Source organism: Cebus imitator, unplaced genomic scaffold, assembly GCF_001604975.1.
Source record: "Cebus imitator isolate Cc_AM_T3 unplaced genomic scaffold, Cebus_imitator-1.0 Scaffold20, whole genome shotgun sequence".
Lineage (NCBI taxonomy): Eukaryota > Metazoa > Chordata > Mammalia > Primates > Cebidae > Cebus > Cebus imitator.
The window spans coordinates 623,123-649,223 of NW_016107335.1; the positions used below are offsets into that span (position 1 = coordinate 623,123).

The 26,101-nt window shown below is 40.6% G+C and overlaps 2 protein-coding genes across 8 annotated transcripts in view; both read left to right on the forward strand.

Moving 5' to 3' along the window:
• NCAPG2 (non-SMC condensin II complex subunit G2) overlaps nt 1–26,101 on the forward strand; it is an 87,432-nt gene that overhangs the window by 60,241 nt on the left and 1,090 nt on the right. For 6 of the 7 annotated variants that reach the window (XM_017519361.2, XM_017519373.2, XM_037735316.1 and 3 more), the window contains 4 exons: nt 1,783–1,941; nt 4,934–5,037; nt 5,878–5,978; nt 7,102–7,201. In XM_017519361.2, the coding sequence (XP_017374850.1) occupies nt 1,783–1,941; nt 4,934–5,037; nt 5,878–5,978; nt 7,102–7,201 (464 nt within the window). The remainder of the gene's footprint in view (nt 1–1,782; nt 1,942–4,933; nt 5,038–5,877; nt 5,979–7,101; nt 7,202–26,101) is intronic. The other variant, XM_017519377.2, reaches the window with a different exon arrangement.
• On the forward strand, nt 18,416–19,051 carry LOC108296801 (60S ribosomal protein L12-like). The gene has a single exon (XM_037735917.1). The coding sequence runs from the start codon at nt 18,479–18,481 to the stop codon at nt 19,049–19,051; it is 573 nt and encodes a 190-aa protein (XP_037591845.1). The 5' UTR covers nt 18,416–18,478.

Below are 26,101 nucleotides of genomic sequence, written 5' to 3' on the forward strand. Positions count from 1 at the left end.
CACTGAGAGATGGAGCCCGGTGTGGGAGTCCCCCGTGGGGAGGTGCACTGAGAGATGGAGCCCGGTGTGGGAGTCCTCTGTGGGGAGGTGCACTGAGAGATGGAGCCTGGTGTGGGAGGTCCCCCATGGGGAAGTGCACTGAGAGATGGAGCCTAGTGTGGGAGTCCCCTGTGGGGAGGTGCACTGAGAGATGGAGCCCGGTGTGGGAGTCCCCCGTGGGGAGGTGCACTGAGAGATGGAGCCTAGTGTGGGAGTCCCCTGTGGGGAGGTACAGTGAGAGAGATGGAGCCCAGTGTGGGAGTCCCCTGTGGGGAGGTACACTGAGAGTGATGGAGTCCAGTGTGGGAGTCCCCCCTGGGGAGGTGCATTGAGAAAGATGGGCCTGGTGTGGGAGTCCCCCGTGGGGAAGTACACTGAGAGATGGAGCCCAGTGTGGGAGTCCCCTGTGGGGAGGTGCACTGAAAGAGATGGAGCCCAGTGTGGGATTACCCCATGGGGAGGTGCACTGAGAGAGATGGAGCCTGGTGTGGGAATCCCCCGTGGGGGGGTGCACTGAGAGATGGAGCCCGGTGTGGGAGTCCCCCTGGGGAGCTGCATTGAGAAAGATAGGCCTGGTGTGGGAGTCCCATGGCAGACACACTGAGAGAGAGATGGTGACCCCTGTGCATGGACTGGAGGCTGGAAGGGCAGGAGCTCTAGCTGTTAGATTCTACCCAGCCGTCTTAGAACAGGATCACACAAGTTCAAGTTGACCAGACGGCAGGACAGGAAGCAGAGGACTGATTGCTCTAGGTTCTGAGTACACAATTATTATTTCACAGTATTTTCCAAATAAAATATACTTTTATTTTGAAAGATGCTAATTTTGATACTTGTAGAGTGAGAGCAACCTTGCCATCTGAAATGCTAATTTCTGTCATGAGTTAACTCCCCATTCCATGTTAGACTTCTCCAGGTTGGAGATGAGAGTCACAGTCCTTGAAGGGGGCCCATGGTTTCCCTTTGCTGGTTGAAAGCTGATGTGAAGTGAGATTATTATATAACCACTTCATTTAAAAAAACCTGTATGCCAGGTTTGCTTTACCCTAAAAATAATCTTATGTCAGTTCTAGCACCACATGATACTGTTATCAGAGACAGCTATTACTTTTTCTAAGTAGTAGCTTAAAAATATCAATGAGCTGTTTTTTTTTTAATGAAGACTTTAAAAAATGTTTAAATGGGAGGCTATTTATGAAATATTGAAGATTCAGTGTCCTTTGCTGATAGAGGTCATTGAAGATTGTTGGCCATACTTTTGCTAGTCTATTTCAATTCAGATTAATTTGAAATGTTCCTGTTTTTGATGAATTCAAGTGTCTGTGATCTTTTATGTAACGTAATTTGTGCCAAAACCTTTAGTTTTCCCATTAAACTAATGTAGCTTTAGTCAGAATACATTGCCTCATAGCTGATGCCTTGTTTTAATGTCATTGATATTTCGCCTCTCTCCCTCCTCATTCCTGAGGGTTTTTCTTGGCTTTGGGGAAAGAAAGGCAGTTAGAACATCAGGGCAGTTCCCAGTGGGCTTTGGTCCCGTCTGCCATCTTCTGGCCATGGTGTGTAGGAGGTTTGAGTAGCCACGGAGTGGAAAGTTGTGGGCAATGGCAACAGGCAGACAAGATCAGTGACTCCTTGAGTCCTAGGGGAGGATAGTGAGAATACTTATTTTAAAGTGTCTTTTTGTTTTTATCAAAATCATGGTTTTTAGTTATTAAAAATGACATATGTGTTTTCTTGTAGCTGCTTTATTCTGTTCAGAGGCCTCTTCACGAGTTCATTACCGCTGTTCAGTCTTGGCACGCAGACACCCCTGTGCACCGGGGTGTACTTTCTACTCTGATCGCTGGGCCTGTGGTTGAGATAAGTCACCAGCTGCGGAAGGTGAAGTGCTTTAATCCGGAAACTGCTGTGCCTCTCTTTGACTACACAAGATACTGTTTCTACTAGTAGCACATTCTTACATTTCTCAAAGTATTTTCTAAGAATTTTCAAATTTGAGTGAGTGACACACTTTCCTAGCAGCTATGCCTCTGAGTTTGATAGCTAGTTCGTATTTTAGACTCATATGACTGTTGTGAAACATACAGCAAGGATGTGATCACTCTTGATTAAAACAGAAATATAGTCCTTCCATTTGAATATGTTTTTATGCCACATTCAGGAGATTTAAATGAGTTGATAAGTTTTTTAAGGTTATTTTCCCTCCTAAAAGGTTAGCAGTAGTTGTAATCCGTGGTGAGCAGAATTGCTTTTGTGGAACAGTTGACATATCTTTGCATGTTATATTATTAGCCTCCCCCACATTTTTTCATTTTTAAGCATAGGATATTCAACATTCTAATATCAGTTTAAATGGACAATTTATTCATTATTAATGACTTATTTTCCTACCAGTAGCTGCAGAGGAATTGAAGACTATTATTGATACAGAAGTTATTAGCCTGTTTGGTTAAAGAGTGCCGTAATCAGGATGATAATTTGCCGAAACAAAAAGTGGTGTTTCCTCATGGAGTATGCAGGGTGTTCCTTTCCTTTTAACCTCTTAAGAAAGTAGTAAAAATCATGTTGGGCTTTCTCAATATGAAAAGATAAAATTTGATAGGAAGGTTGTTGAATTATATGCATTTTTAATATTTATATAAATCATAAATTTTGTAATAGAAAATCATGACTAATAAAAAGATGTTAACTAAATTCTATTTAGATGTTAACTAAATTCTAGTTAATATCTTTTAACTAGATAAAATAACAACTAGGATTTGTTTGTTCTCGTGAGCTATATAGCTAAAACTATAAAGTTATAAAGTGTTTGACCTGTGGGTCACACCTGACTCACCATCTGTTATCAGTAACGTTATTGGAACATAGCCGTGCCTATTTGCTACGCTTTTTGTGACTACTTTTGTGCAGAGTTGAGTAATTATGATAGACACCATTGCAACTCTGCCCACAAATCTGAAAATATTTACTATATTATTTAAATATTTACTATATTGTTACTTAACAGAAAAAGTTTGCTGACTGCTTTTCTGTTTCCTTACCAATTTTGTCTACTTACTCTATATGTGATTGTGGATTTGTCTCTTTTTTCATTAGTTTTGCCAGTTTTCTTTTCATGTATTTTCTTGCATTTGGGGGCTTTTTTCTTTTTGATGAATTTACTCCTATTATTGTGAAATATCTCTAGCTCCCATAGTACGTTCCTCATAAAGACTACTTTGATATTTTCATAGCCAAACCAGCTTTCTTGTGCTTCATGTTTGCATAGCATATCTTTTAAAAAACCCACCGCCACATGGGTAGAGTTTTAAAATCTAGTCTGACAACCTCTGACTTTTATTTGGGGTGTTTATAGTCCATTCTGTCATTTTTTTTTAGTCCATTTGACTTTAATGAACTTATTGATTTAAGTTAATGTTAAGTTAATGTTTCTTTTCTCTCAGTCTGTCTGTTCTGTTAGGCTTTCTGTTTTTTTTTTTTCCTATCACTTTTTTGATGAATCAAGTGTTTTTAGGATGCCATTTTATTATTTTTGTTGACTTTATATTACTTTTTTGTGTAATTTTTTTTGGTGGCTTCTCTAGAGATCTCTGCATGCATGTTTAACGTGTCTCAGTCTATCTTCAGAAATTATGCTTGTCCATTGAATGGCAGGAATCTCCAGTTGTGTTCTCTTATCCCTTATGCTGTTGTCATTTTACTTCTACATGGCACAAATCTCTAGATGTATTTTTATTTTAATCTGTCAATACTCTTTTCTCACTGTTTAAGAAATGCATTTACAACAATCACTTTGAGATGTAAAGTATTTTCATGAGAAACTGCTATTTCATATATAGTGATGATTGACTTAAATATTCAAATTTGTATTATAATACTAGCAGAGGAAGTATAGGAAGACTTATTGGAAGTGCTGTCTAGGCCAGACACGGTGGCTCACACATAATCCCAACACTTTGGGAGGCCTAGGCAGGAGAATCGGCTGAGGCCAGGAGTTCAAGGCCAACCTGGGCAACATGATGAAACCCTGCCTCTGTTAAAAAAAATATTTAAAAATTAGCTGGGTATGGTAGTACATGCCTGTAGTTTCAGCTACCCAGGACACTGAGGCAGGAGTTCAAGGCTGCAGTGAGCTACGATTTGTGATTGCACCACTGCACTCCAGCCTGGGCAACAGAGTGAGATTATGTTTCTTAAAAAAAAAAAAAAAAAAAAAGAATTGTTGTCTAGTCATGCCTAAATGAAATCCCCTAGGATAGTCAAGAATTGAGCCAAGGCCGGGCGTGGTGGCTCAAGCCTGTAATCCCAGCACTTTGGGAGGCTGAGGCGGGTGGATCACGAGGTCAAGAGATCGAGACCATCCTGGTCAACATGGTGAAACCCTGTCTCTACTAAAAATACAAAACATTAGCTGGGCATGGTGGTGCATGCCTGTAATCCCAGCTACTCAGGAGGCTGAGGCAGGAGAATTGCCTGAACCCAGGAGGCGGAGGTTGCGGTGAGCCGAGATCGCGCCATTGCACTCCAGCCTGGGTAACAAGAGCGAAACTCTGTCTCAAAAAAAAAAATTTGTTATAGAGGCAGGATCTTCCCATGTTGTTGGGCTGATCTCAAACTCCTGGCCTGATCTCAAACTCCTGGCCTCAAGTAGTCCTCTTGCCTCAGCCTCCCAGAGCGCTGGGATTACAGGTGTGAACCCACCACACCCAACACGCTTATGTTTATAACAGATTATTCATAATTACTGTAGGCATTTGAACAGTTATCAAAAGTAATTGTTTTGAATTTCTGCAAAGTGTTTCTTAGGTGTTGAAGAAAACCCAAAGCAATGTAATTTGCAAGTGAGTAGCCTAGTCTCTGTTCACACCTTGCTTATTTGGGACTCTTTTAGGGTTCTGACATAGAAGAGCTTACCCCTCCAGAGCATCTTTCTGATCTTCCACCGTTTTCAAGGTGTTTAATAGGAATAATAATAAAGTCTTCGAATGTGGTCAGGTAATCAATTTCTGTTTACTGCCCTGAAACGCTCATCACAGCTGTAAGCTCCAGCAGCATTCTTTCTGTTCCTTTTACTCTCAAGTTTTAAAGCTACATTTTTTACTGTGAGAAAATGTTTCATAAAATTTTCTCTCCATTTTATCAGTAATTAGAAATATTTACATTAAACTTGCACAAAGAAAAATTCTAACTTTCTGTAAGGAATATTCATCTAAATAGTCTCTGGTTAGTTATGCTTCTCATAACTAAAATTCTGTTAAGGGAGGACATAGAATGTTAATGTTTAGTAAAATACTTCTTACCAAGTGTGCTTTCAAAACAGTTGACAAGGTTAAATACCGGTGCCATTTTCATTGAACACGCAGCTGCTACTCATTTTCCAGTCCATATGTCACTTGATGAGAGTTGCAGGGTTTGCTGTGTCGCATGCAGGGTTGACAGGTTACAGAAAGAACTGCTTTGCAGATGTCTGGTACCTGTCGAATTTTAATAGCAGACACATTCAATGAAAACTTTTAAAAGCACCATCTTTAGCACCTATGAGTCATCTTTCAACCACATAATTACATCTTTTTTCTGTGCATTGAGGGTATACAGAGTAGCCTTTTTCACTCAGCACAGCATCCCTGTTCCCACCAGCATCCTATGGTTTTAATGTCTGGCTGTACAATCTGGCACACTCTCCATGAAAAGCATGGGGCAAGTTCAGTCAGCTTCCCATGTCCCCTGCAAACTGGAGTTGGTAGTTGTGGTTGAACCTTGGCTATACTTGTTTTGCTATAAAGTATTAAGGCCTGTATGATACAGTAATTTTGATGTTTGTTGATTTATTCGCAGATCATTTTTGGATGAGTTAAAGGCATGTGTGGCTTCTGATGATATTGAAGGCATTGTGTGCCTCACAGCTGCTGTGCATATTATTCTGGTTATTAATGCAGGTTGGTTACATTTCGCCCGTCAACTGGAAGGTGGCTGGTGCACCTCACATGTGCTGTCATGGGGTGTTGGGGATCAGCCCCTGCACTCGGCCACTCCTGGCCAGCTCAGGCATCCCCCAGCCTTTCCACTCTCTGCCTTCTCATGTGCTGGACACAGTGCTCTCCACCAGGGCTTCCTCTCCTTAGCCCACTCTGCATCTGTTTTTATATCAACTTGCTCACGCTTCAGTGGTGCAGGTCCTGTTCACTTTCACCTTTTGACCCCGGACCCATTAAGTATTCCTTTCTGTGCCTCAGCATTGAATTTCCATTGATCTGATGTATTACCTGTATCTTAGAATCTGAATTTATTTTGGTTGACGATGGATGTTTTGGTGTTAATATCTGATCTAGCTACTGTTTCTCCTAAGCCTTAGCCTTGCCTAGTCTGAATATTCTAACCAGTTCATATAGTACTGGGGAAATAATTGGAGATATATACACCATGCTTAGCTCAATGTAAAATATGGTGACGTTCCTGCATGGTGACACCTTTACCTTTCTGTATTATTTGCTCAGTTTTACTAATGTTGAAATTATTTTCAAAGGTGATACATTGTAGATAGGAAGTGCTGCTATTAAAAGAAGCTCTCCCCATAAGTCTAAATGCATAGGATATCTGCAGATTGGTAAGAATACTTCTTACCTAGTTTGTCCAGGTTGGGCATAAGAAAGACTTCCCTAAGGGACTCCCCCTGCATGGAGAACCTCCCCAGGAGGATGTTAAGGATGTATGTTGGATGCTGCCGGGGCCCTGCCTTTAATACATCCTTAAATACCTGCAATATTTAAACAAGGGAAGGACTCTGAAACAGGATTGGTTTGCTGGCATGGGCATAATGCTTCCTCTAGTGGCTTCATGGAGTGAGGTCCATTTGAACTCTTCTTCCCAGTAAATGTTTGTTTGCTCTTTACAACATCCCTGTGGAATAGAGAATTACTATTCCACAGGTCAGTATTAGGTTACCTCAAAGGGAAGGATAGGGAGGCCCAGCTTAGGGAAGTTGTACCACGTATGTAGCAGAGTGTTTGTCTTTGTGTAGTGATGTTAAAATATTTTCTGTCTTTAATATAATTTTCCCAGGTAAACATAAAAGCTCAAAAGTGAAGGAGGTTGCAGCCACTGTTCACAGAAAACTAAAGACGTTCATGGAAATTACTTTGGAAGAGGATAGCATTGAAAGGTAAAGCAGAGATATTCACCAAATGCAATCATCTAAAACTGCTCATTGTTCTTTGGGTCTGCTTGAGGTTGTGTTTTCATTTCTGCTGCCTATAGCCAGGTGGTTAGGAGACTGGGGACTCGAAGGAGAGAAACATTTCTGTTGGCAATGACCTTTAGCTTATGTTTAATTTACTTACTAATCGAGTCTTCAAAAACAAAACAAAACTGTCATTTGCAAAATTCTACAGTTTTGCAATTGACATTGTAGAAAATCGAGGGCATACAAACTTATTTTACTTGGCTTTAAAATCACACATTATTTTTGGTGGTTGCTGCATTATGGAAACCGTGGGCATTTCCCAAGAATAGATACCTACCAGACAAATACCCACATGGGGTTGGGCGGTCCCTTCAGAGCCTCTGAGATGTGTGTAGTTTCCCCCTTGCTGGGCAGCCCATTGCTGTGCACAGCCTGCAGGCTACCAGTGTGTTCGTATGGCTGCTTTCCAGCTGGGTGTTTTTGCTGCTGTGTGCTGTTTGGTATGCTCTGCATTCTGCTATGGACTGTGTTTTGAATTGTGTTTCACGTTTAGATCAACCACAAAGAATGTTTTGTTGCTATTTTATGATAAATAGGTGAACCGTTGTAAAGCTCTGCACTAGGAAATTCAGCTTTGCCTGGAAAACAAACCACTCTCCATAGCTACTTCTTCTGGAGAAAGGTTTTCCAAATCCGAAACTGCACGTGAATAAACTTCCAAAGTGTGGCTTTTTATAGACTGTCGACATGTTCTATAGACATAATACTCTTAATGCTCACTTTACGAGAAAATTTGGTTTGTAGGCTGGGTGTGGTGGCTCATGCCTGTAATCCAGTACTTCAAGACCAAGCTGGTAAAACCCCGTCGCTACTAAAAATACAAAAATTAGAACAGGCATGGTGGCTCATGCCTGTAATCCCAGCATTTTGGGAGGCCAAGGAGAGGGGATCTCATGAGGCCAGGAGTTCGAGACCAGCCTGGCCAACATGGTGAAACCCCCGTCTCTACTAAAAATATAATAATTAGCCAGGTGTGGTGACAGGCACCTGTTACCCCAGCTACTTGGGAGGCTGAAGCAGGAGAATTGCTTGAACTCCGGAGGTGGAAGTTGCAGTGAGCTGAGATTGCGCCACTGCAATCTAGCCTGGGCAACAGAGCAAGGCTCCATCTCGAAAATAATAAGTAAATGAAAATACAAAATAAAAATACACAAATTAGCTGGGCATGGTGGCATGCTTCTGTAATCACAGCTACTCTGGAAGCTGAAGAGTTCAGTTAGCCTGGCCAGAGGTTTATCAATTTTTACTGATATTTTCGGAGAACTAGCTTTTGGTTTCATTTATTTTTCTTTGTTGATTTTTTATTTTCAAGTATATTGATTTCTGCTCTAGAATTTATTGTTTCTGTCTTTTTTCTTAGGATTTAATTTACCCTTTTTCTGTTTTCCTAAGGTGAATGTTTAGATGATTGATTTTTAGATTTTTCTTCTTTTCTAATATGTACTTTCAGTGCTATAAATTTTCTTCCAAGCACCGCTTCATCCCACATTAAAAAAAATTTTTTTTTTCTATTTCTCTTTTTGTCCTTTTTTGTTTTCTTGTTTTGAGATGGGTTCTGCCCTTGTCGCCCTGGCTGGAGTATAGTGGCATGTTCACAGCTCACTGTGGCTTTAGCCTCCCAGGCTCAAGCAGGCCTTCCACCTCAACCTTTCAAGCAGTTGGAACACAGAAGTGTGCCACTATGCACAGCTAATTAAAAAATTTTTTTTTTTTTTTTTGCGGAGGCGGGCTCTCACTATGTTTGGCCCAGCTGGACTTGAACTCCTGGGCTCAAACAATCCTCCTGCGGCCTCCCAAAGTTCTGAGATTACTGGTGTGAGCCACCGTGCCTGGCCTTTCCATCATTCTTGCTTTCATCTTATTCATCCCACATATTTTCGATAAACTGTGCTGTCACTTTTATTTAGTTCAAAATATTTTTCAGTTTCTCTTGTGATTTACTCTTTGACCTGTCTAGTTGTATTGTTTAATCTACAAGTGTTTGAGGATTTTTCCAGCTTTCTGTTACTGATTTGTTTTAATTCCATTGTAGCCTGAGAGCAGACATTGTATTACTTCTATTCTTTTAAATTTGTGGAGGTGTGTTTTATGGCTCAGAATGTGTTCTCTGTTGGTGAGTGTTCCATGTGAGCATGAGAAGAATGTGTAGTCTACAGCTGTTGGATGAAATACTCTGTGTAGAGCTCTTGGGCCCCACTGGGTTGTGGGGTGTCCCTTATGCTATGCTGAGGTTCAGGATCTGAGAAGTAAAGAGACAGGACACTGAAGAACTGGTGAAGAGCATCTGGACTCGGGGGGCCATGCCACCTGTGAGCGGAGATCGGCGAGAGCCCCAAATGCCCAGAAGCATCTGTATTTATTAGGCACAAGCAGGGAGCAGGGTCATGCGTGAGGTCATCATCTATAGGCTTAGTGATAGGGCATACATAATCACATGAGTCACAAGCGAGGGGGCCGCCCTCTTATGTCAGCTGGGCAGAGAGGTGGGCTGTGTGCAGTAGAGGGCCGTGCCATGCAGTAGTAGAGGGTCGTGTACAGAAAAGGGGTCCACCCCCATTAGGTCACCGAGGCAAGGAGGTGGGCTGTGTGCAACAGGTGTTGTGCGCAACACTTCTTATCTGGGGGCTGGAGACTTCAAAGGATTTCTAATAGAAGGATACTGTAAGCCAATGCAGTGGGAACTGACAGACTTGTGCTCTTCTCTTAAGATATTTAAGGGAGGATGATTTGAGCTAGCACAGAAGGGAGAAAAGACTGACAGGGTATACAGCCACCGTGACTGCTCACACCAGAGGGATTCTTCTCCCTCGGTTATTTGCAGGATCTCAGGCCTGAGGCCGACTTTCCACAGGAACTGGATGCAAGGTACTACAGCTCCTCTATCAGGAGGAGAGGCTCTTGCTCCAAGCCTGCCATACAGTGTATGCCCTTTCAGGCAGGGACGCCACTGCCTGGGTCTCTGGTTCTTGTCCTGGTCTTGCTGTTTTCCCACGTACTGCTTCTGTTCTGTGACTGCTGTGGCCATTCCTCCTACTACACACTACTATATGGTTATCATAAATCAGCACTAAATGTGTCAGTACAACTCCGACTACAATACCTATATGATTATATAGAAAGATTATATAGAACTAAGTATGCTAGATGTAAGTATTAAGTATGATTGTATAAGCTAGATATATGTAAGCAGTAAGTTATACTTCAGGCACTAATTCTGTAGACTAATATATGATTATATATAAAGGATTATATAAAAGAAATAGCTGAGTAATAACACTATAAACTAAGATATTCTTCAGGTACTAATTGTGCCTGGGGTCCAGACAGTTCTCCTTCCTCGGTGCCCGGGGCGGGGGGGTGTTAACCACAAGTCTGTAGATGTCCATCATATCCAATTGATTGACAGTGTTGTTGGGTGGGACTGTGGCCTTCCTGATTTTCTACCTGTTGGATCTGATAGAGGGTGTTATAGTCTCCAACCATAATAATTGACTCATCTTTTACTCTTTGCAGTTCTGTCACTTTTTGCCTCATTTAGTTTGATGCTCTGTTGTTAAGCCCACACATTGACGATTGTTAACATCTTTTCATTATATAATGCTCTTCTTTATCTCTGATAATTCTTCTTACTGTGGCTTCTGCCCTATCTGAACTTAATACTACCCCTCCTCCTTTGTTTTGATTAGAGTAAGCATAGTATGTCTTTTTCCATTCATTTTCTTTTTCTTTTCTTTCCTTTTTTTCTTTTTTTAAGATATGGGGACTCACTATATTGCCTAGGTGGGGCTCTAATCCTGGACTCCTCGGCTCAATCTATCCTTCTGCCTCAGTCTCCCAATTGGCTAGGACTGCAGGCACACACCACCAGACTCAGCCAATTTAATCTATACGTGTCTTTATATTTAAAGTGGGTTTCTGATAGACAGTATGTAAATGGTATGGTTTTTAAATTTTTTTCTAACAATCTGTCTTAAAATTGGTGCATTTATACCATATTCAAAGTGATTATTGATATAGTTGGATTATATCCACTGTATTTGTTATTGTCTTCTATTTGTTGCCCTTGTAATTTGTTCCTCTTTCCATCTTGCACTCTTTTCTGTCTTTTGTGGTTTTAACTAAACATTTTTGATGCTTGTTTTCTTTCCTAGCATATCAGCTATACTTTTTAGTTTTTATTCTTTTATCTTTCTTAGTGGATGCTTTAGAGTTGGAATTTTCATTTATAACTAATCCAATATTACTTTGAGATGACACTATATCCCTTTGCAGGTACTGTGAGTACCCTGCGAAATAATCCTAATCCTTTCCTCCTGTCCCTTGTATTATTGCAGTCATTTATCTTACTTAGGTATAAGCAGACATAAGCATACATAATTGAATATGTTGTTGCTATTATTATTTTGAGCAAACTATGTCTTAAGTCATTTAAGAATTTAAAAAAGATTTTATTTACCTTCACTTATTCCTTCTTTGATGCTTTTCTTTCCTTTGTATTGATCCAAAAACCTGACCTATATTCTTCTTGCCTCCAGAGAAATTTTATTGCTTCTTTCAAGGGATGTCTACTGGCAACGAATTCTCTTCAATTTTGTTTTTTCAGAGAGTCTTTTATTTCTCCTTTATTTATTTGCAGGGATAATGTTGTATAGTTTATAATTCTAGGTTGGTGAATTTTTTTCTTTCTGTACTTTATTTAATTATTATTATTTTTTGAGACAGAGTCTTGCTCTGTTGTCCAGGGTGGATTGCCATGGTGTGATCTCGGCTCTCTGCCCCCTGGGTTCAAACGATTCTTGTGCCTCAACCTCCCTAGTAGCTGGGATTATAGGCACATTGCCACCGCACCTAGCTAATTTTTGTATTTTTAGTGGAGATGGGGTTTCACCATGTTGCCCAGGCTAGTCTTGAACTCCTGATCTCCAGTGATCTTTTCACCTCAGTCTCCCAGAGTGCTGGGATTAAACATTTTCCTGTACTCTCTTCTTGGCTCGTGTGGTATCTGAGAAGTAGGATATAATTCTTTTGTGCTCCTTAGTAGATAAGGTGTCTTTTTCCCCATCTAGGTTCTTTCAATACTTTTTCTTTGTTTGATTTTCTGTAGGTTGAATATGATATGCCTAGGTATAGTTTTTTTTTTTTTCTTGGCATTTATTCTATTCAGTATTCTCTGAGCTCCCTGGATAAATTCTCAGTTATTATTGTATGAAATCTTTCTTCTGTGGTTTCTCTCTTCTGAAATTCTTACTGCACATATTAATACCTTTTACAGTTGTTTCACAGTTCTTGGATATTTTGTTCTATCAAAACAGCTGCATTTTGGAATTCTGTTTGCTAATATTTTATTTAAAAATGTTTGCATTAGGTTTCAAGTAAGATTATAGGATTGTTTGTTATTTTGGTTTGTAGTTATTTATTTATTTATTTATTTATTTTTAGTAGGACCTTTATCAGTTTTGCTCTCAGCATTAGTTGGTAACTTCTCCCTTTTCAATGTTATGGAATAGTTTAATTACATCTGAGGCTGTGGAAGAATATACCTCCCAGAATTCTGGGATGACTTTTCCCTATTTTTTTATGTTATTAGTTGGGTCTGATTTTCTATTACTGCCTGAATAAATTTTGGTAATTTATAATTTCTTGCATTGATCTAGATTTTTAAATTCATTAACATAAAGTGGCTTGTGTTTATTTTCATTGTTTATTAATTTTAATAAAATAGAAGTTACTTATTGAAATATACATATGAAAAGAATGTAAATAATGCGTACCACTGAATTAGTTGTCATAAAATGAAGTTACAGGCCAGGTGCAGTGGCTTACATCTGTTATCCCAGCACTTTGGGAGGCCAAGGCAGGTGGATTGCTTGAGTCTAGGAGCTCGCAATCAGCCTGGGCAAAGCAGCGAAACCCTGTCTCTACAAAAAATACAAAAATTAGCTGGGAATGGTGGTGCACACCTGTGGTCCTAGCTACTCAAGAGGCTGAGGTGGGAGGATTGCTTGAGCCCAGAAGTTTGAGGCTGCAGTGAGCTGAGATCACACTACTACTACATTCCAGCCTGGGTGACAAAGTGAGACATGGCAACAAAACAGGTCAGAAAATGATTTTGATGAACTGACAGAAGCAGGCTTCAGAAGATAGGTAATAACAAACTTCTCTGAGCTAAAAGAACATGTTTTAACCCAATGTGAAGAAACTAAGAACCTTGATAAAAGATTGGAATGCTTACTAGAAATGCTAACTAGAATAACCAGCCTAGAGAATAACATAAATAACTTGATGGAGCTGAAAAACACAGCACGAGAACTTTGTGAAACATACAAATTTCAGTAGCTGAATCGATCAAGCAGAAGAAAGGATATCAGAGATCAAAGATCAACTCAATGAAATAAAAAGAGAAGGCAAGAAAAGAGAAAAAAGAGTGAAAAGAAAGTGACCAAAGCCTCCAAGAAATATGGGATTATGTGAAAAGACCTAATCTGCACTTGATCAGTGTACCTGAAGAGGACGGGGAAAATGAATCCATGCTGGAAAACACTCTTCAAAATATTATCCAGGAGAATTTCCCCAACCTAGCAAAGCAGGCCAACATTCAAATACAGGAAATACAAAGAACACCACAGAGATACTCCTCAATAACAGCAACCCCAAGGCACATAATCATCAGATTCACCAGGGTTGAAATGAAGGAAAACATGCTAAGGGCAGCCAGAGGGAAAGTTCGGGTCACCCACAAAGGAAAGCCCATCAAACTCACAGCGGATCTCTCTGCAGAAACCCTACAAGGCAGAAGAGAGTGGGGACCTTAAAGAAAGTATTCAACCCAGAATCTCATATCCAGTCAAACTAAGCTTCATAAGTGAAGTAGAAATAAAATCCTTTACGAACAAGCAATTACTGAGAGATTTCGTCGCCACCCAACCTGCCCTACAAGAGCTCCTGAAGGAAGCACTAAACACAGAAAAAAAAAATCCAGTACCAGCCACTGCACAAATGAACCAAATGGTAAAGACCAACGACGCAAAGAGGAAACCGCGTTGACCAACGGGCAAAACAAACAACCAGTAACAAAATGGCAGGATCAAATTCACACATAACAATATTAACGTTAAATGTAAATGGCCTAAATGCCCCAATCAAAAGACACAGACTGGCAAACTAGGTAAAAAGTCAAAACCCATTGGTGTGCTATATTCAGGAGACCCATCTCATGTGCAAAGACAAACATAGACTCAAAATAAAGGGATTGAAGAAGATCTACCAGGCAAATGGAGAGCAAAAAAAAAAGTAGGGGGTTGCAATTTTAGTCTCTGATAAAATCGACTTTAAACCAACCAAGATCAGAAGAGGCAAAGAAGGACACTACATAATGGTGAAAGGATCAATACAACAAGAAGAGCTAACTATCCTAAATATATATGCACCCAATACAGGAGTGCCCAGATACATAAAGCAAGTTCTTAATGACTACAAAGAGACTTAGACTCCCATACAATAATTGTGGGAGACATTAACACTCCACTGTCAACATTATACAGATCAATGAGACAGAAAATCAACAAGGATATACAGGACTCGAACGCAGAACTGGAACAAGTAGACCTAATAGACATCTACAGAACTCTCCACCCCACAGCCATAGAAGATATATTCTTCTCAGCACCACATCACACTTACTTTAAAATTGACCACATAATTGGAAGTAAATCACTCCTCAGCAAATGCAAAAAAACAGAAATCATAACAAACAGTCTCCCAGACCACAGTACAATCAAATTAGATCTCAGGTTTAAGAAGCTAACTCAAAACTGCACAACTTCATGGAAACTGAACAACTGGCTCCTGAATGTTAACTGGATAAACAATGAAATGAAGGCAGAAATAAAGATGTTCTTCAAAATCAATGAGAACGAGGACACAACGTACCAGAATATCTGGGACACATTTAAAGCAGTGTCTAGAGGGAAATTTATAGCAATAAATGCCACATGAGAAATGAGGAAAGATCTAAAATCGACACCCTATTGTCAGAATTGAAAGAGGTAGAGGAGCAAGATCAAAAAAACTCAAAACCTAGCAGAAGACAAGAAATAACTAAGATCAGAGCAGAAATGAAGGAGATAGAGACACAAAAAACCCTTCAAAATCAATAAATCCAGGAGCTAGTTTTTTGAAAAGATCAATAAAATAGACCATTAGCCAGATTAATTTAAAAAAAGAGAGAAGAATCAAATAGATGCAATTAAAAACGATAAATGGGATATCACTACCCCCAGAAATACAAACTACCATCAGAGATTACTACAAACAACTCTATGCACATAAACCAGTAAACCTGGAAGAAATGGATAAATTCATGCACACTTGCACCCTACCAAAACCAAACCAGGAAGAAGTTGAAACCCTGACTAGACCAATAACAAGGGCTGAAGTTGAGGCAGCAATTAACAGCTTACCAACCAAAAAAAGTCCAGGTCCAGATGGGTTCACAGCCGAATTCTACCATATGTACAAAGAGGAGCTGGTACCAATCATTCTGAAACTGTGCCAAACAATACAAAAAGAGGTAATCCTCCGCAGCTCATTTTATGAGACCAACATCATCCTGAAACCAAAACCCGGTATCAGGACTCAACAAAAAAAGAAAACATCGGGCCAATCTCCACGATGAACATAGATGCAAAAATATTCAATAAAATACTGGCAAACTGATTGCAAAAGCACATCAAAAAGCTTATCCATCACCATCAAGTAGGCTTCATCCCGGGGATGCAAGGCTGGTTCAACATACACAAGTCTATATACATAATCCACCACATAAACAGAACCAAAGACAAAAACCACATGATTATCACAATAGATGCAGAGAAGGCCTTTGACAAAATTCAACAATAGCCCTTAATGCTAAAAACTCTCAATAAACTAGGTGTCGACGGAACCTATCACAAAATAATAAAAGCTATTTATGACAAACCCACAGCCAATATCATGCTGAATGGGCAAAAACTGAAAGCATTTCCTTTGAAATCTGGCACTAGACAAGGATGCCCTCTCTCTCCACTCCTATTCAATATGGTATTGGAAGTGTTAGCCAGAGCAATCAGGCAGGAAAAAGAAATAAAGGGTATTCAATTAGGAAAGGAGGAAGTCAAATTGCCTCATTTTGCAGATAACATGATTGTATATCTAGAAGACCCCATTGCCTCAGCCCAAACTCTCCTTAAGCTGATAGGCAACTTCAGCAAAGGCTCAGGATAGAAAATCAATGTGCAGAAATCACAAGCATTCCTATGCACCAGTAACAGACAAACAGCCAAATCAAGAGCGAACTCCCATTCACAATTGCTACAAAAAGAATAAAATACCTAGGAATACAACTAACAAAGGAGGTAAAGGACCTCTTCAAGGAGAACTACAAGCCACTGCTTAAGGAAATAAGAGAAGACATAAACAGATGGAAAAACATTCCATGCTCATGGTTAGGAAGAATCAATATTGTGAAAATGGCCATACTGCCCAAAGTAATTTATAGGTTTAACACTATCCTCATCAAACTACCAATGACCTTCTTCACAGAACTAGAAAAAACCACTTTAAACTTCATACGGAACCAAAAAAGAGCCCACATAGCCAAGACAATCCTAAGCAAAAAAAACAAAGCTGGCAGCATCACGCTGCTGGACTTCAAGCTATACTACAAGGCAACAGTAATCAAAACAGCATGGTACTGGTATCAAAACACAGACATAGACCAATGGAACAGAACAGAGGTCTCTGGAGCAACACCACACATCTACAACCATCGAATCTTTGACAAACCTGACAAAAACAAGCAGTAGGGAAAGGATCACCTGTTTAATAAATGGTGTTGGGAAAACTGGCTAGCAATGTGCAGAAAGCAGAAACTAGACCCCTTCCTGACACCTTACACTAAAATTAACTCCAGATGGATTAAAGACTTAAACATAAGACCTAACACCATAAAAACCCTAGAAGAAAACCTAGGCAAAACCATTCAGGACATAGGCATAGACAAGGACTTCATGACTAAAACGCCAAAAGCTATGGCAACAAAAGCCAAAGTAGACAAATGGAATCTAATTAAGCTCCAGAGCTTCTGCACAGCAAAAGAAACAGTCATTAGAGCAAACAGGCAACCAACAGAATGGGGAAAAAATTTTCGCAATCTACCCATCTGACAAATGGCTAATATCCAGAATCTACAAATAACAGAAACAGGTTTACAAGAAAAGAACAAACAAATCCATCCAAAAGTGGGCAAAGGATATGAACAGACATTTTTCAAAAGAAGACATATATGAAGCCAACAAACATGAAAAAATGCTCATCATCACTGGTCATTAGAGAAATGCAAATCAAAACCGCATTGAGTTACCACCTCACACCAGTTAGAATGGCGGTCATTAAAAAATCTGGAGACTGCAGATGCTGGACAGGATGTGGAGCAATAAGATCACTTTTACACTGTTGGTGGGAGTGATTAGTTCAACCACTGTGGAAGACAGTGTGATGATTCCTCAGGGACCTAGAAATGGGAATTCCATTTGACCCGGCAATCCCATTACTAGGTATATACCCAAAGGACTATAAATCATTCCGTTATAAAGACACACGCACACGCATGTTCATCGTGGCACTGTTTACAATAGCAAAGACCTGGAACCAACCCAAATGCCCATCAGTGATAGACTAGACAAAGAAAATGTGGCACATATACACCATGGGATATTATGCAGCCATAAAAAACGATGAGTTTGTGTCCTTTGTAGGGACATGGATGAACCTGGAAACCATCATTCTCAGCAAACTGACACAAGAACAGAAAATCAAACACTCAGTGTTTTCACTCACAGGCGGGTATTGAACAATGAGAACCCTTGCACGCAAAGAGGGGAGCATCACACACTGGGGTCCGTTGTAGGGGCTACGAGAGGGATAGTGGGAGGGAGGGTTGGGGAGGGATAATGTGGGGAGAAATGTCAGGTATAGGTGATGGGGGGGATGGTGGCAACATACCACCTTGCCATGAATGTACCTATGCAACAATCTTGCATGATCTGCACATGTACCCCAGAATCTAAAGTAGAAAAAAAAAAAAAACTCGGGAGGCTGAGGTGCAACTTTCTTCGGTCGTCCCGAATCCAGGTTCATCCGACACCAGCCGCCTCCACCATGCTGCCGAAGTTCGACCCCAACGAGATCAAACTCGTATACCTGAGGTGCACTGGGGGTGAAGTCGGTGCTACTTCTGCACTTGCCCCCAAGATCGGCCCCCTGGGTCTTTCTCCAAAAAAGGTTGGTGATGACATTGCCAAGGCAACGGGTGACTGGAAGGGCCTGAGGATTACAGTGAAACTGACCATTCAGAACAGACAGGCCCTGATTGAGGTGGTGCCTTCTGCCTCTGCCCTGATCATCAAAGCCCTTAAGGAACCACCAAGAGACAGAAAGAAACAGAAAAACAAACACAGCGGGAATATCACTTTCGATGAGATTGTCAACATTGCTCGACAGATGCGGCACCGATCTTTAGCCAGAGAACTCTCTGGAACCATTAAAGAGATCCTGGGGACTGCCCAGTCTGTGGGCTGTAATGTTGATGGCCGCCACCCTCACGACATCATAGATGACATCAACAGTGGTGCTGTTAAGAAGCACAAAGGAAAATATTTCAATAAAGGTCATTTAACAACTGGAAAAAAAAAAAAAAAAAATCAAATAATGTTGTATGTTGATGTATGCTAATAAATATTGATAGTTATTGAATCTGAAAAAAAAATGCAGTCACCACCTAAATCAAGGAATACACCTCCTTAACATGACCCCTCTCTCCCTGTTTGAAGGTATCAGCCCACTCCAACACCTCAGTATAATTTTGAGCGTTGTCCAAATAAACAGCAAAGTGTGTGGTTTTATACTTGCTATGATGTTTATGTTTACTGTGGCTTTTAGCACCATTTCTTCTTTATCCTTTTTTTTATCATACTTTTGAGACTGCCTCTGTGGCTCACACATAGCATTTGTTGAGGTTCTAGAGAGGTGGAGTGCCACCTGAAAAGTTCACATTTGTTAATTGTGCTACCTCAACGTTTCTATGTATTTACTGAATTTTTTTGTTACTTATTCTACAGATACTTGTGTTAAATTTCTCGTTATGCTTGTGAATTTGTCCAAGTATCCTATTCAGGACTATTTTTGCATTATATATTTTATGATGCTGTTATTCGTACATATAAGTCTAGAATTGCTGTATCTTCTTGATGAATTGACCCTTTTATTTTAATGAAGGGTCTCTCATTAGTAATGCTGCTTCCCTTAAAGTCCACTTTGTCAGGTACTCATAACAATGTTGGCTGGGCATGGTGGCTTACATCTGTAATACCAACACTATGGGAGGCTAAGGCGGGTGGATTGCTTTAACTCAGGTTCAAGACCAGTTTGAGTAACACAGCGAGACCCCATCTCTACAAAAAATACAAATATTAGACAGGTGTGGTGGCACATGCCTATAGTCCCAGCTACTTGTCAGCTGAGGTGGGAGGATCGCTTGACGCGGATGTTGCAGTGAGTCAAGATTGCACCACTGCACTCCAGTCTTGGCAACAGAGCAAGACTTGTCTCAAAATCAAACAAAAAACTGTTTTTTTCTGTGTGTTTGTCAGGTTCCAGGAGGAGACCAAAACTACACAGTGATTCGGATAGGGAAAGCTCAGTGCCAATGATTTTTTTTGTTTGGTTGGTTATATTTTGAGACAGAGTCTCCCTCTGTCATCCAGGCTGGAGTGCAGTGGCGCAATCTTGGCTCACTGCAACCTTTGCCTCCCGGGTTCAAGTGATTCTTGTACCTCAGCCTTGCGAGTAGCTGGGATGACAGGTATGTGCCACCACGTCTGGCTAATTTTTGTATTTTTAGTAGAAATGGAGTTTCACAATGTTGGCCAGGCTGGTCTTGAACGCCTGGGCTCAAGTGATACATCCACCTCGGTCTCCCAAAGTGCTGGGATCACAGGGGTGTGTCACTGTGCCTGGCTGAATGTTAGGGATTTTTATAGGGACTTGGCATGATGGATTATTGGCTAGTGAGAGTGAAAGAGAACTCTAGAGAATATAGGAGTAGCACATGAAGAGAACACCTCCAGCCTTAGGTGAGTGCCCTTAAGGAAGGAGCCCCAACCCCCAGAGGGAGACCTGGCTCCCTACATGGAAGAAACTGCTAGCAGTCTTCTGTGGGACCTGATGACATCCACTCACTTGGGTGGGTGGCTGGTAGGGGTGTGGATGTGGAGCCTTCCCAGGGGAGGTACTAGGAGAGCTGTTGGAGCCAGAGCTGGAAAGCCTGCTCTCTCAAGTCCTGCAGGCTCCTGTGTATGGCTCGTATCAGGTTGGGGCTTGTAGGGTTAGCTGTCTGGTGTGCTGTCAGAGTCACCTGGAGAAACCTCCCCCTCCCCCCAGTTCTTCCAGCACTCTGGTGATAGGCACTAAAGCAGGTAGGTGGGTTTGGGGTCCTAGAGACTGAGTGAACAAAATGCATTTAATTATGTACTTTATTCTAAAAGTGATTGAGTGTCCACTATGCTAGTTTTATCAGGTCAGACTTTGCAACTATGTATTTTAAGAAGAAAGCCAACAAACTTGGTTTTAGGAGCTTGTTTTTAGGGCAGTGGTCTGATTTGGGGATGACAGAGGAGCACTTGTGCATTTCAGAAAATAAGTGGCAGTGTAAGTGGTTCATCAGACACAAAGATTAAACAAGGCGACCAGAGTTACCAACTGTAAGAATGTTAAATTGTTTTCACAGGATGTAGTAACAATCTCAAAAGTCCAAGCATTTTTCTTTCTTAGATACAGTGTTGCCAAAGAAGGCTTATTCGGATATAGAAGAGTGTACACTATTCTGAGGATGAAAGGGAAGAGGAACATGGGTTTCTTGTTAGGAATTACACTTAGTTTCAGGTTAACTGCTTGAATTGTGTTAGTTGCAATGAGAGAAAAAAAGACCTGAGAAATTCAGAACTTGCACTGTGGAAAAGGACGTGAACAGAACTGGGGATGCAGCCTTTTGTTTCTCTGTTATTTCTTCACCTGCATGCCATCCTCTCTACTAAGCTGATACACAGATGAAAAAAAAGAGCTCCTCCTTTTGAGAAGGAAACATCCTAGAAAATAGGTAGAGACTCTGAAATATTGGCTTCTTACTTAAATATGCAAGAAGCAAACTGTAGAGAAACCAGTGTCTAAAAAAAAAAAAAAAATCAACCTGACAGAAAAATTGATGAAACAAGAAAAATAAATCTAATGGAAGATAAACAATTAAGATTTAAGACTATATTTTAAAATATTGCTGATTTAATATTGTACTAGAGACATTAAGGCAAGTAAACATCTTGAGGACTCTGGGAACCCCTTGCTCTGATTAATATTTTAGGCAACGGAGCTTGATTTAAAAGTGAACGTTTTCTTAACGACTAATCTAGTTTTCCCTCCAGCAGGGTTAGTATTCTGTTGGCTGGTCTGTTGGGTGCTAAATAAAAATTGGCATCTCATTGCATTGTAATTGCCTTACCCTATATAGCATATTGTAAAGTGGACGTTTTCTGAGGAGAAGCAACATGCATTTGCCAGTGCACTGGTGCATTTAAATGTCAAGTATGTTAACATTTGTAGCTTTCATAAATAGCATCAAGATAGTAATAAATTTGTAATTTGAAATAAATTACAAATATAAATAATGTATTTCTTAGGGTTTGTGTTACCTCATGAATTTTCCCCACTAATCATATGACAAGCAAATTACTTGACCATATTAATTGTGCCTCTCCTTGCAGGCAGCTTTAATAGCGCAATGATGTAGGTGCCAACATTAAACCTTGAAGGGAAAGAACATTCCCTGAAAAAGTGGCCTCTCTTTTGTTATCAAATATTGATAAATGAATATCAATTCATTTTATTTTGCTTTAATTTTAACAGTCCTTTTTTGTTTTGTTTTGTTTTGGTTTTTTTTGAGATGGAATGTCAATCTTTTGCCAGGTGCCAGGCTGGAGTGCGGTGGCACAATCTCGGCTCACTGCAACCTCTGCCTCCCAGGTTCAAACAATTCTCCTGCCTTGGCCTTTCAGGTAGCTGGGACTACAGGCACACGCCACCACACCCAGCTAATTTTCGTATTTTTAGTGGACGGGGTTTCACCATGTTGGCCAGGATGGTCTCGATCTCTTGACCTCGTGATCCGCCCGCCTCGGCCTCCCAAAGTGCTGGGATTACAGGTGTGAGCCGCCATGCCTGGTCAACAGTTCTTTTTTTAAATGAATTTGGGGCTGGATGCTTTTTATAGCTTATTTAGTGATATGTTTCTATCATCCATACCCAATGGACTTGGTATAGATAATTTAAAACTATTCATACAAAAAACCACCCTTTGATAAACACATGCATTGTCTTTTAATCTTACTGTTTTTCTCAGAAAATTGATTCTGCCTGCCTTTCTTATGGCTGTGATCACCAACATATGTCCCTAACATGACATAGACGGAAGGAAAGGTGGTAAAGTTTTGAGTCCTCCTGTTTGGCGCATTTTACAGATGTTAGTGCTGAGGGGACTTGTGCATTGTCTGGTTTGTGTGTCTTGTTACATATGAGGAGAACCCTGGCCCAGGGAGCTTTTTGTCTAAGCTTTTTGTCACTGTCCCTTCCAACTTTAAAATTCTTTCATTTTGTTTTCTTCATTTTGTTCTTTAGTAGTTTTTATTTCTCTGCTTTACATAGTATGTTCAATTCTTTCTCCAGATGATAAAAGAATGAGTAAATTTGAAATATGCTGGAATATCTTTTTTTTTTTTTGAGAGGGAGTCTCGTTCTTTCACCCAAGGTGGAGTGCAGTGGCACCGTCTCGGCTCACTGCAACCTCTGCTTCCTGAGTTCAAGCGATTCTTCTCCTTCAGCCTCCAGAGTAGCTGGGACTACAAGCACACACCACCACGCCTGGCTAATTTAGACATATATTTAAATATATACACACATATATGGCTAATTTATATATATTCAAATATATACACACAATAATGTATTTATAATACATATTATAAATATATGTGTATATATTTATATATTTAAATATATACACAAAATAATATATATTATAATGTATATATTATTACAAATATATATATATATATATATATTTTTTTTTTTTTAAGATGGAGTCTTGCTCTGTCTCACAGGCTGGAGTGCATTTGCACCATCTCGGCTCACTGCTACCTCCACCTTGCGGGTCAAGCAATTCTCCTGCCTCAGCCTCTCGAGTAGCTGGGATTACAGGCGCCTACCACCATGCCTGGCTAATTTTTCTCTTTTTAGTAGAGATGGGGTTTCACCAATTTGACCAGGGTGGTCTTGAACTCCTCACCTTGTGATCCACCGGCCTTGGCCTCCCAAAGTGTTGGGATTACAGGCATGAACCAGTATGTCCAACTAATTTTTGTATTTTTAGTAGAGACGGGGTTTCACCATATTGGCCAGCCAGGCTGATCTCGAACTCCTGACCTCGTGATCTTCCTGCCTCAGCCTCCTAAAGTGCTGGGATTACAGGTGTGAGCCACCGGGCCTGGCCAGAATATCTTTTTAGTGTTCCAGTAGTCAGGAGAAAAATGACCTGGGTTTAAACCCAAACTGCTCTTCTCAGCTATGTGGTCATGGGCAGTTTGCTTTACCATTGCCTCAGTTAGCTTATCTATTAAAGGAGAACGATAAAGAAGTCATTCTTGTTGCCAGTCTAGACTTAGGTCAATGTGAGTAGCTATTTACTGCCTGGTAAATGAGAACACTTGGCTCTCCGTATCTTATGGGTTCCATGTTCATAAATTCAACTAACCATGGTCTGACAATATTTGGGACAAAAATGGATGGTTATATCTGTACTGAATATGAACAGACTTTTCCCTGTCATTATTCCCTAAACAATATAGTATAACAACTTTACCATAGCATTTACATTGTGTTAGGTATTGTGAGTAGTCTAGACATGGTTTAAAGCATACAGGAGGATGTGTGTAGGCTATGTGCAAATACACCATTTTATATCAGGAACTTGAACATCTGTGGATTTTAGTATCTGGGGGTTCTTGGAACCCATCCCCCACAGATGGTGAGCGTTAACTGTACTTTTAACCTAACATTTTTCTCTAAAGTATTTTTAAATCGTGCTCACTTAGGGAGACAATATTATTTTTGAGTAATTAAAAATTAATTTTAGGCCAGGTATGGTGTCTGTAATCCCAACACTTTGGGAGGCTGAGGCAGGCAGATTGCGTGAGCTGTGTTCAAGACCAGCCTGGGCAACATCGTGAAACCCTATCTCTGCAAGAAATACAAAAAAATCAGCTGGGTGTGGTGGTGTGCAGCATACTCCCAGCTACTTGGGAGGGTGAGCTGGAAGGATTGCTTGAGCCCAAGAGGTCAAGGCTGCGGCAAACCGTAATTGCACCATTGCACTTCAATCTGGGTGACAGAGCGTGACCCTGTCTAAAAAAAAAAAATTAATTTTAGATTTTGCAGGGTTCATGACTTCCTGGGCATAGTTCCCCTCTGTCTCGACTCTGGCTACACTGCTGCTGAGCCAAGTAGTTGCTGGGCTGACAGGTGGGTGGAACCTGGGGTGTGGCAGAGAGCGTACTCTTTTCTCCTGGGGAACTAAGGGAATGGGCAGGAGACCCTGAGGCAGCAGGCCCAGTGGAGGCCCAGGGAGGCTGGGAGTGAAGGAGCTGTGGGGCACCCTGAGTCTCCTGTGTCACTGCATGGCAGCCTCCACAAAGCTGTGCCTTCACTCCTAGTTCAACACAGACAGAAATAACCACACAGAGGGTGGCCCAGGAGTTTCCAGAGTGATGGTGGTGGGTGAGTAATGAGTCTTTGAAGAAAAGTCAACTGTAGCCCCAAAAGGACAGTCTAGCGCTAAAGTGTCACAGGTGCACTGCAGAGATGGCCCCTATTGATAGTCAAATTCCAGAAAGGTCAAGTTGAAGGGACGTGAATGAATACTCATGATGAAGGAGATAGATTTGGGGGAAAGGATCCGAGAGACCTCTAATATCAAGGAGAGGCAATGATTCAACAATGATAGGAAAAAATTCCCCAGAGCTAAAGAAATAAATACAGATTCTCTTTTTTCTTTCACTGAATTCTGGATTGATGAAAAAAAATCAAAGCTAAGTAATTATGGATAAAATTCCTAAATTTCAGGAATAAAGAGAAAATCTTAAAATTTTTCTAGATTCATGCAGGCCAGTACAGTGGCTGCTGAACACATTAAACTGGTGAGTCTATGCTGTGTGGCCCTCATGTAAAGTGCCTGCAGGTTCTGAAGACAGTTTGGAAAAGAGAATGTGAACTATGTCACAAATAATTTTATATTGATTACCAGTTGAAGCATTTTGGATATATTGGGTTAAAGAAAATATATTAAGATAAGGTTTCATTGTGATTACTGGAAGACTTAAAATGACACATGTGGCTCACATTTACATTACAGGGGGCCATGGTAGACAGCAATCTGTATCCAAAGTAAGAGTTTTAAACCTCACAGAGGTATCATTTGGAGTGAAAGGTAGATTCTCGTGTCTAGGAGGAATTCAGAGATTAGCTTATGTGTATTCCCTGTCTGAGGGGACTACTTAGGAGTGCACTGTAACCAAACAAGCATGCACTGGAACCACACGGGAGTTATGCGACACTGAAAAAGGGAAGTCATGGTGAGCCATGCACTTGTAAATATGTGTATTTAAAAGAACAATGATATGCTAC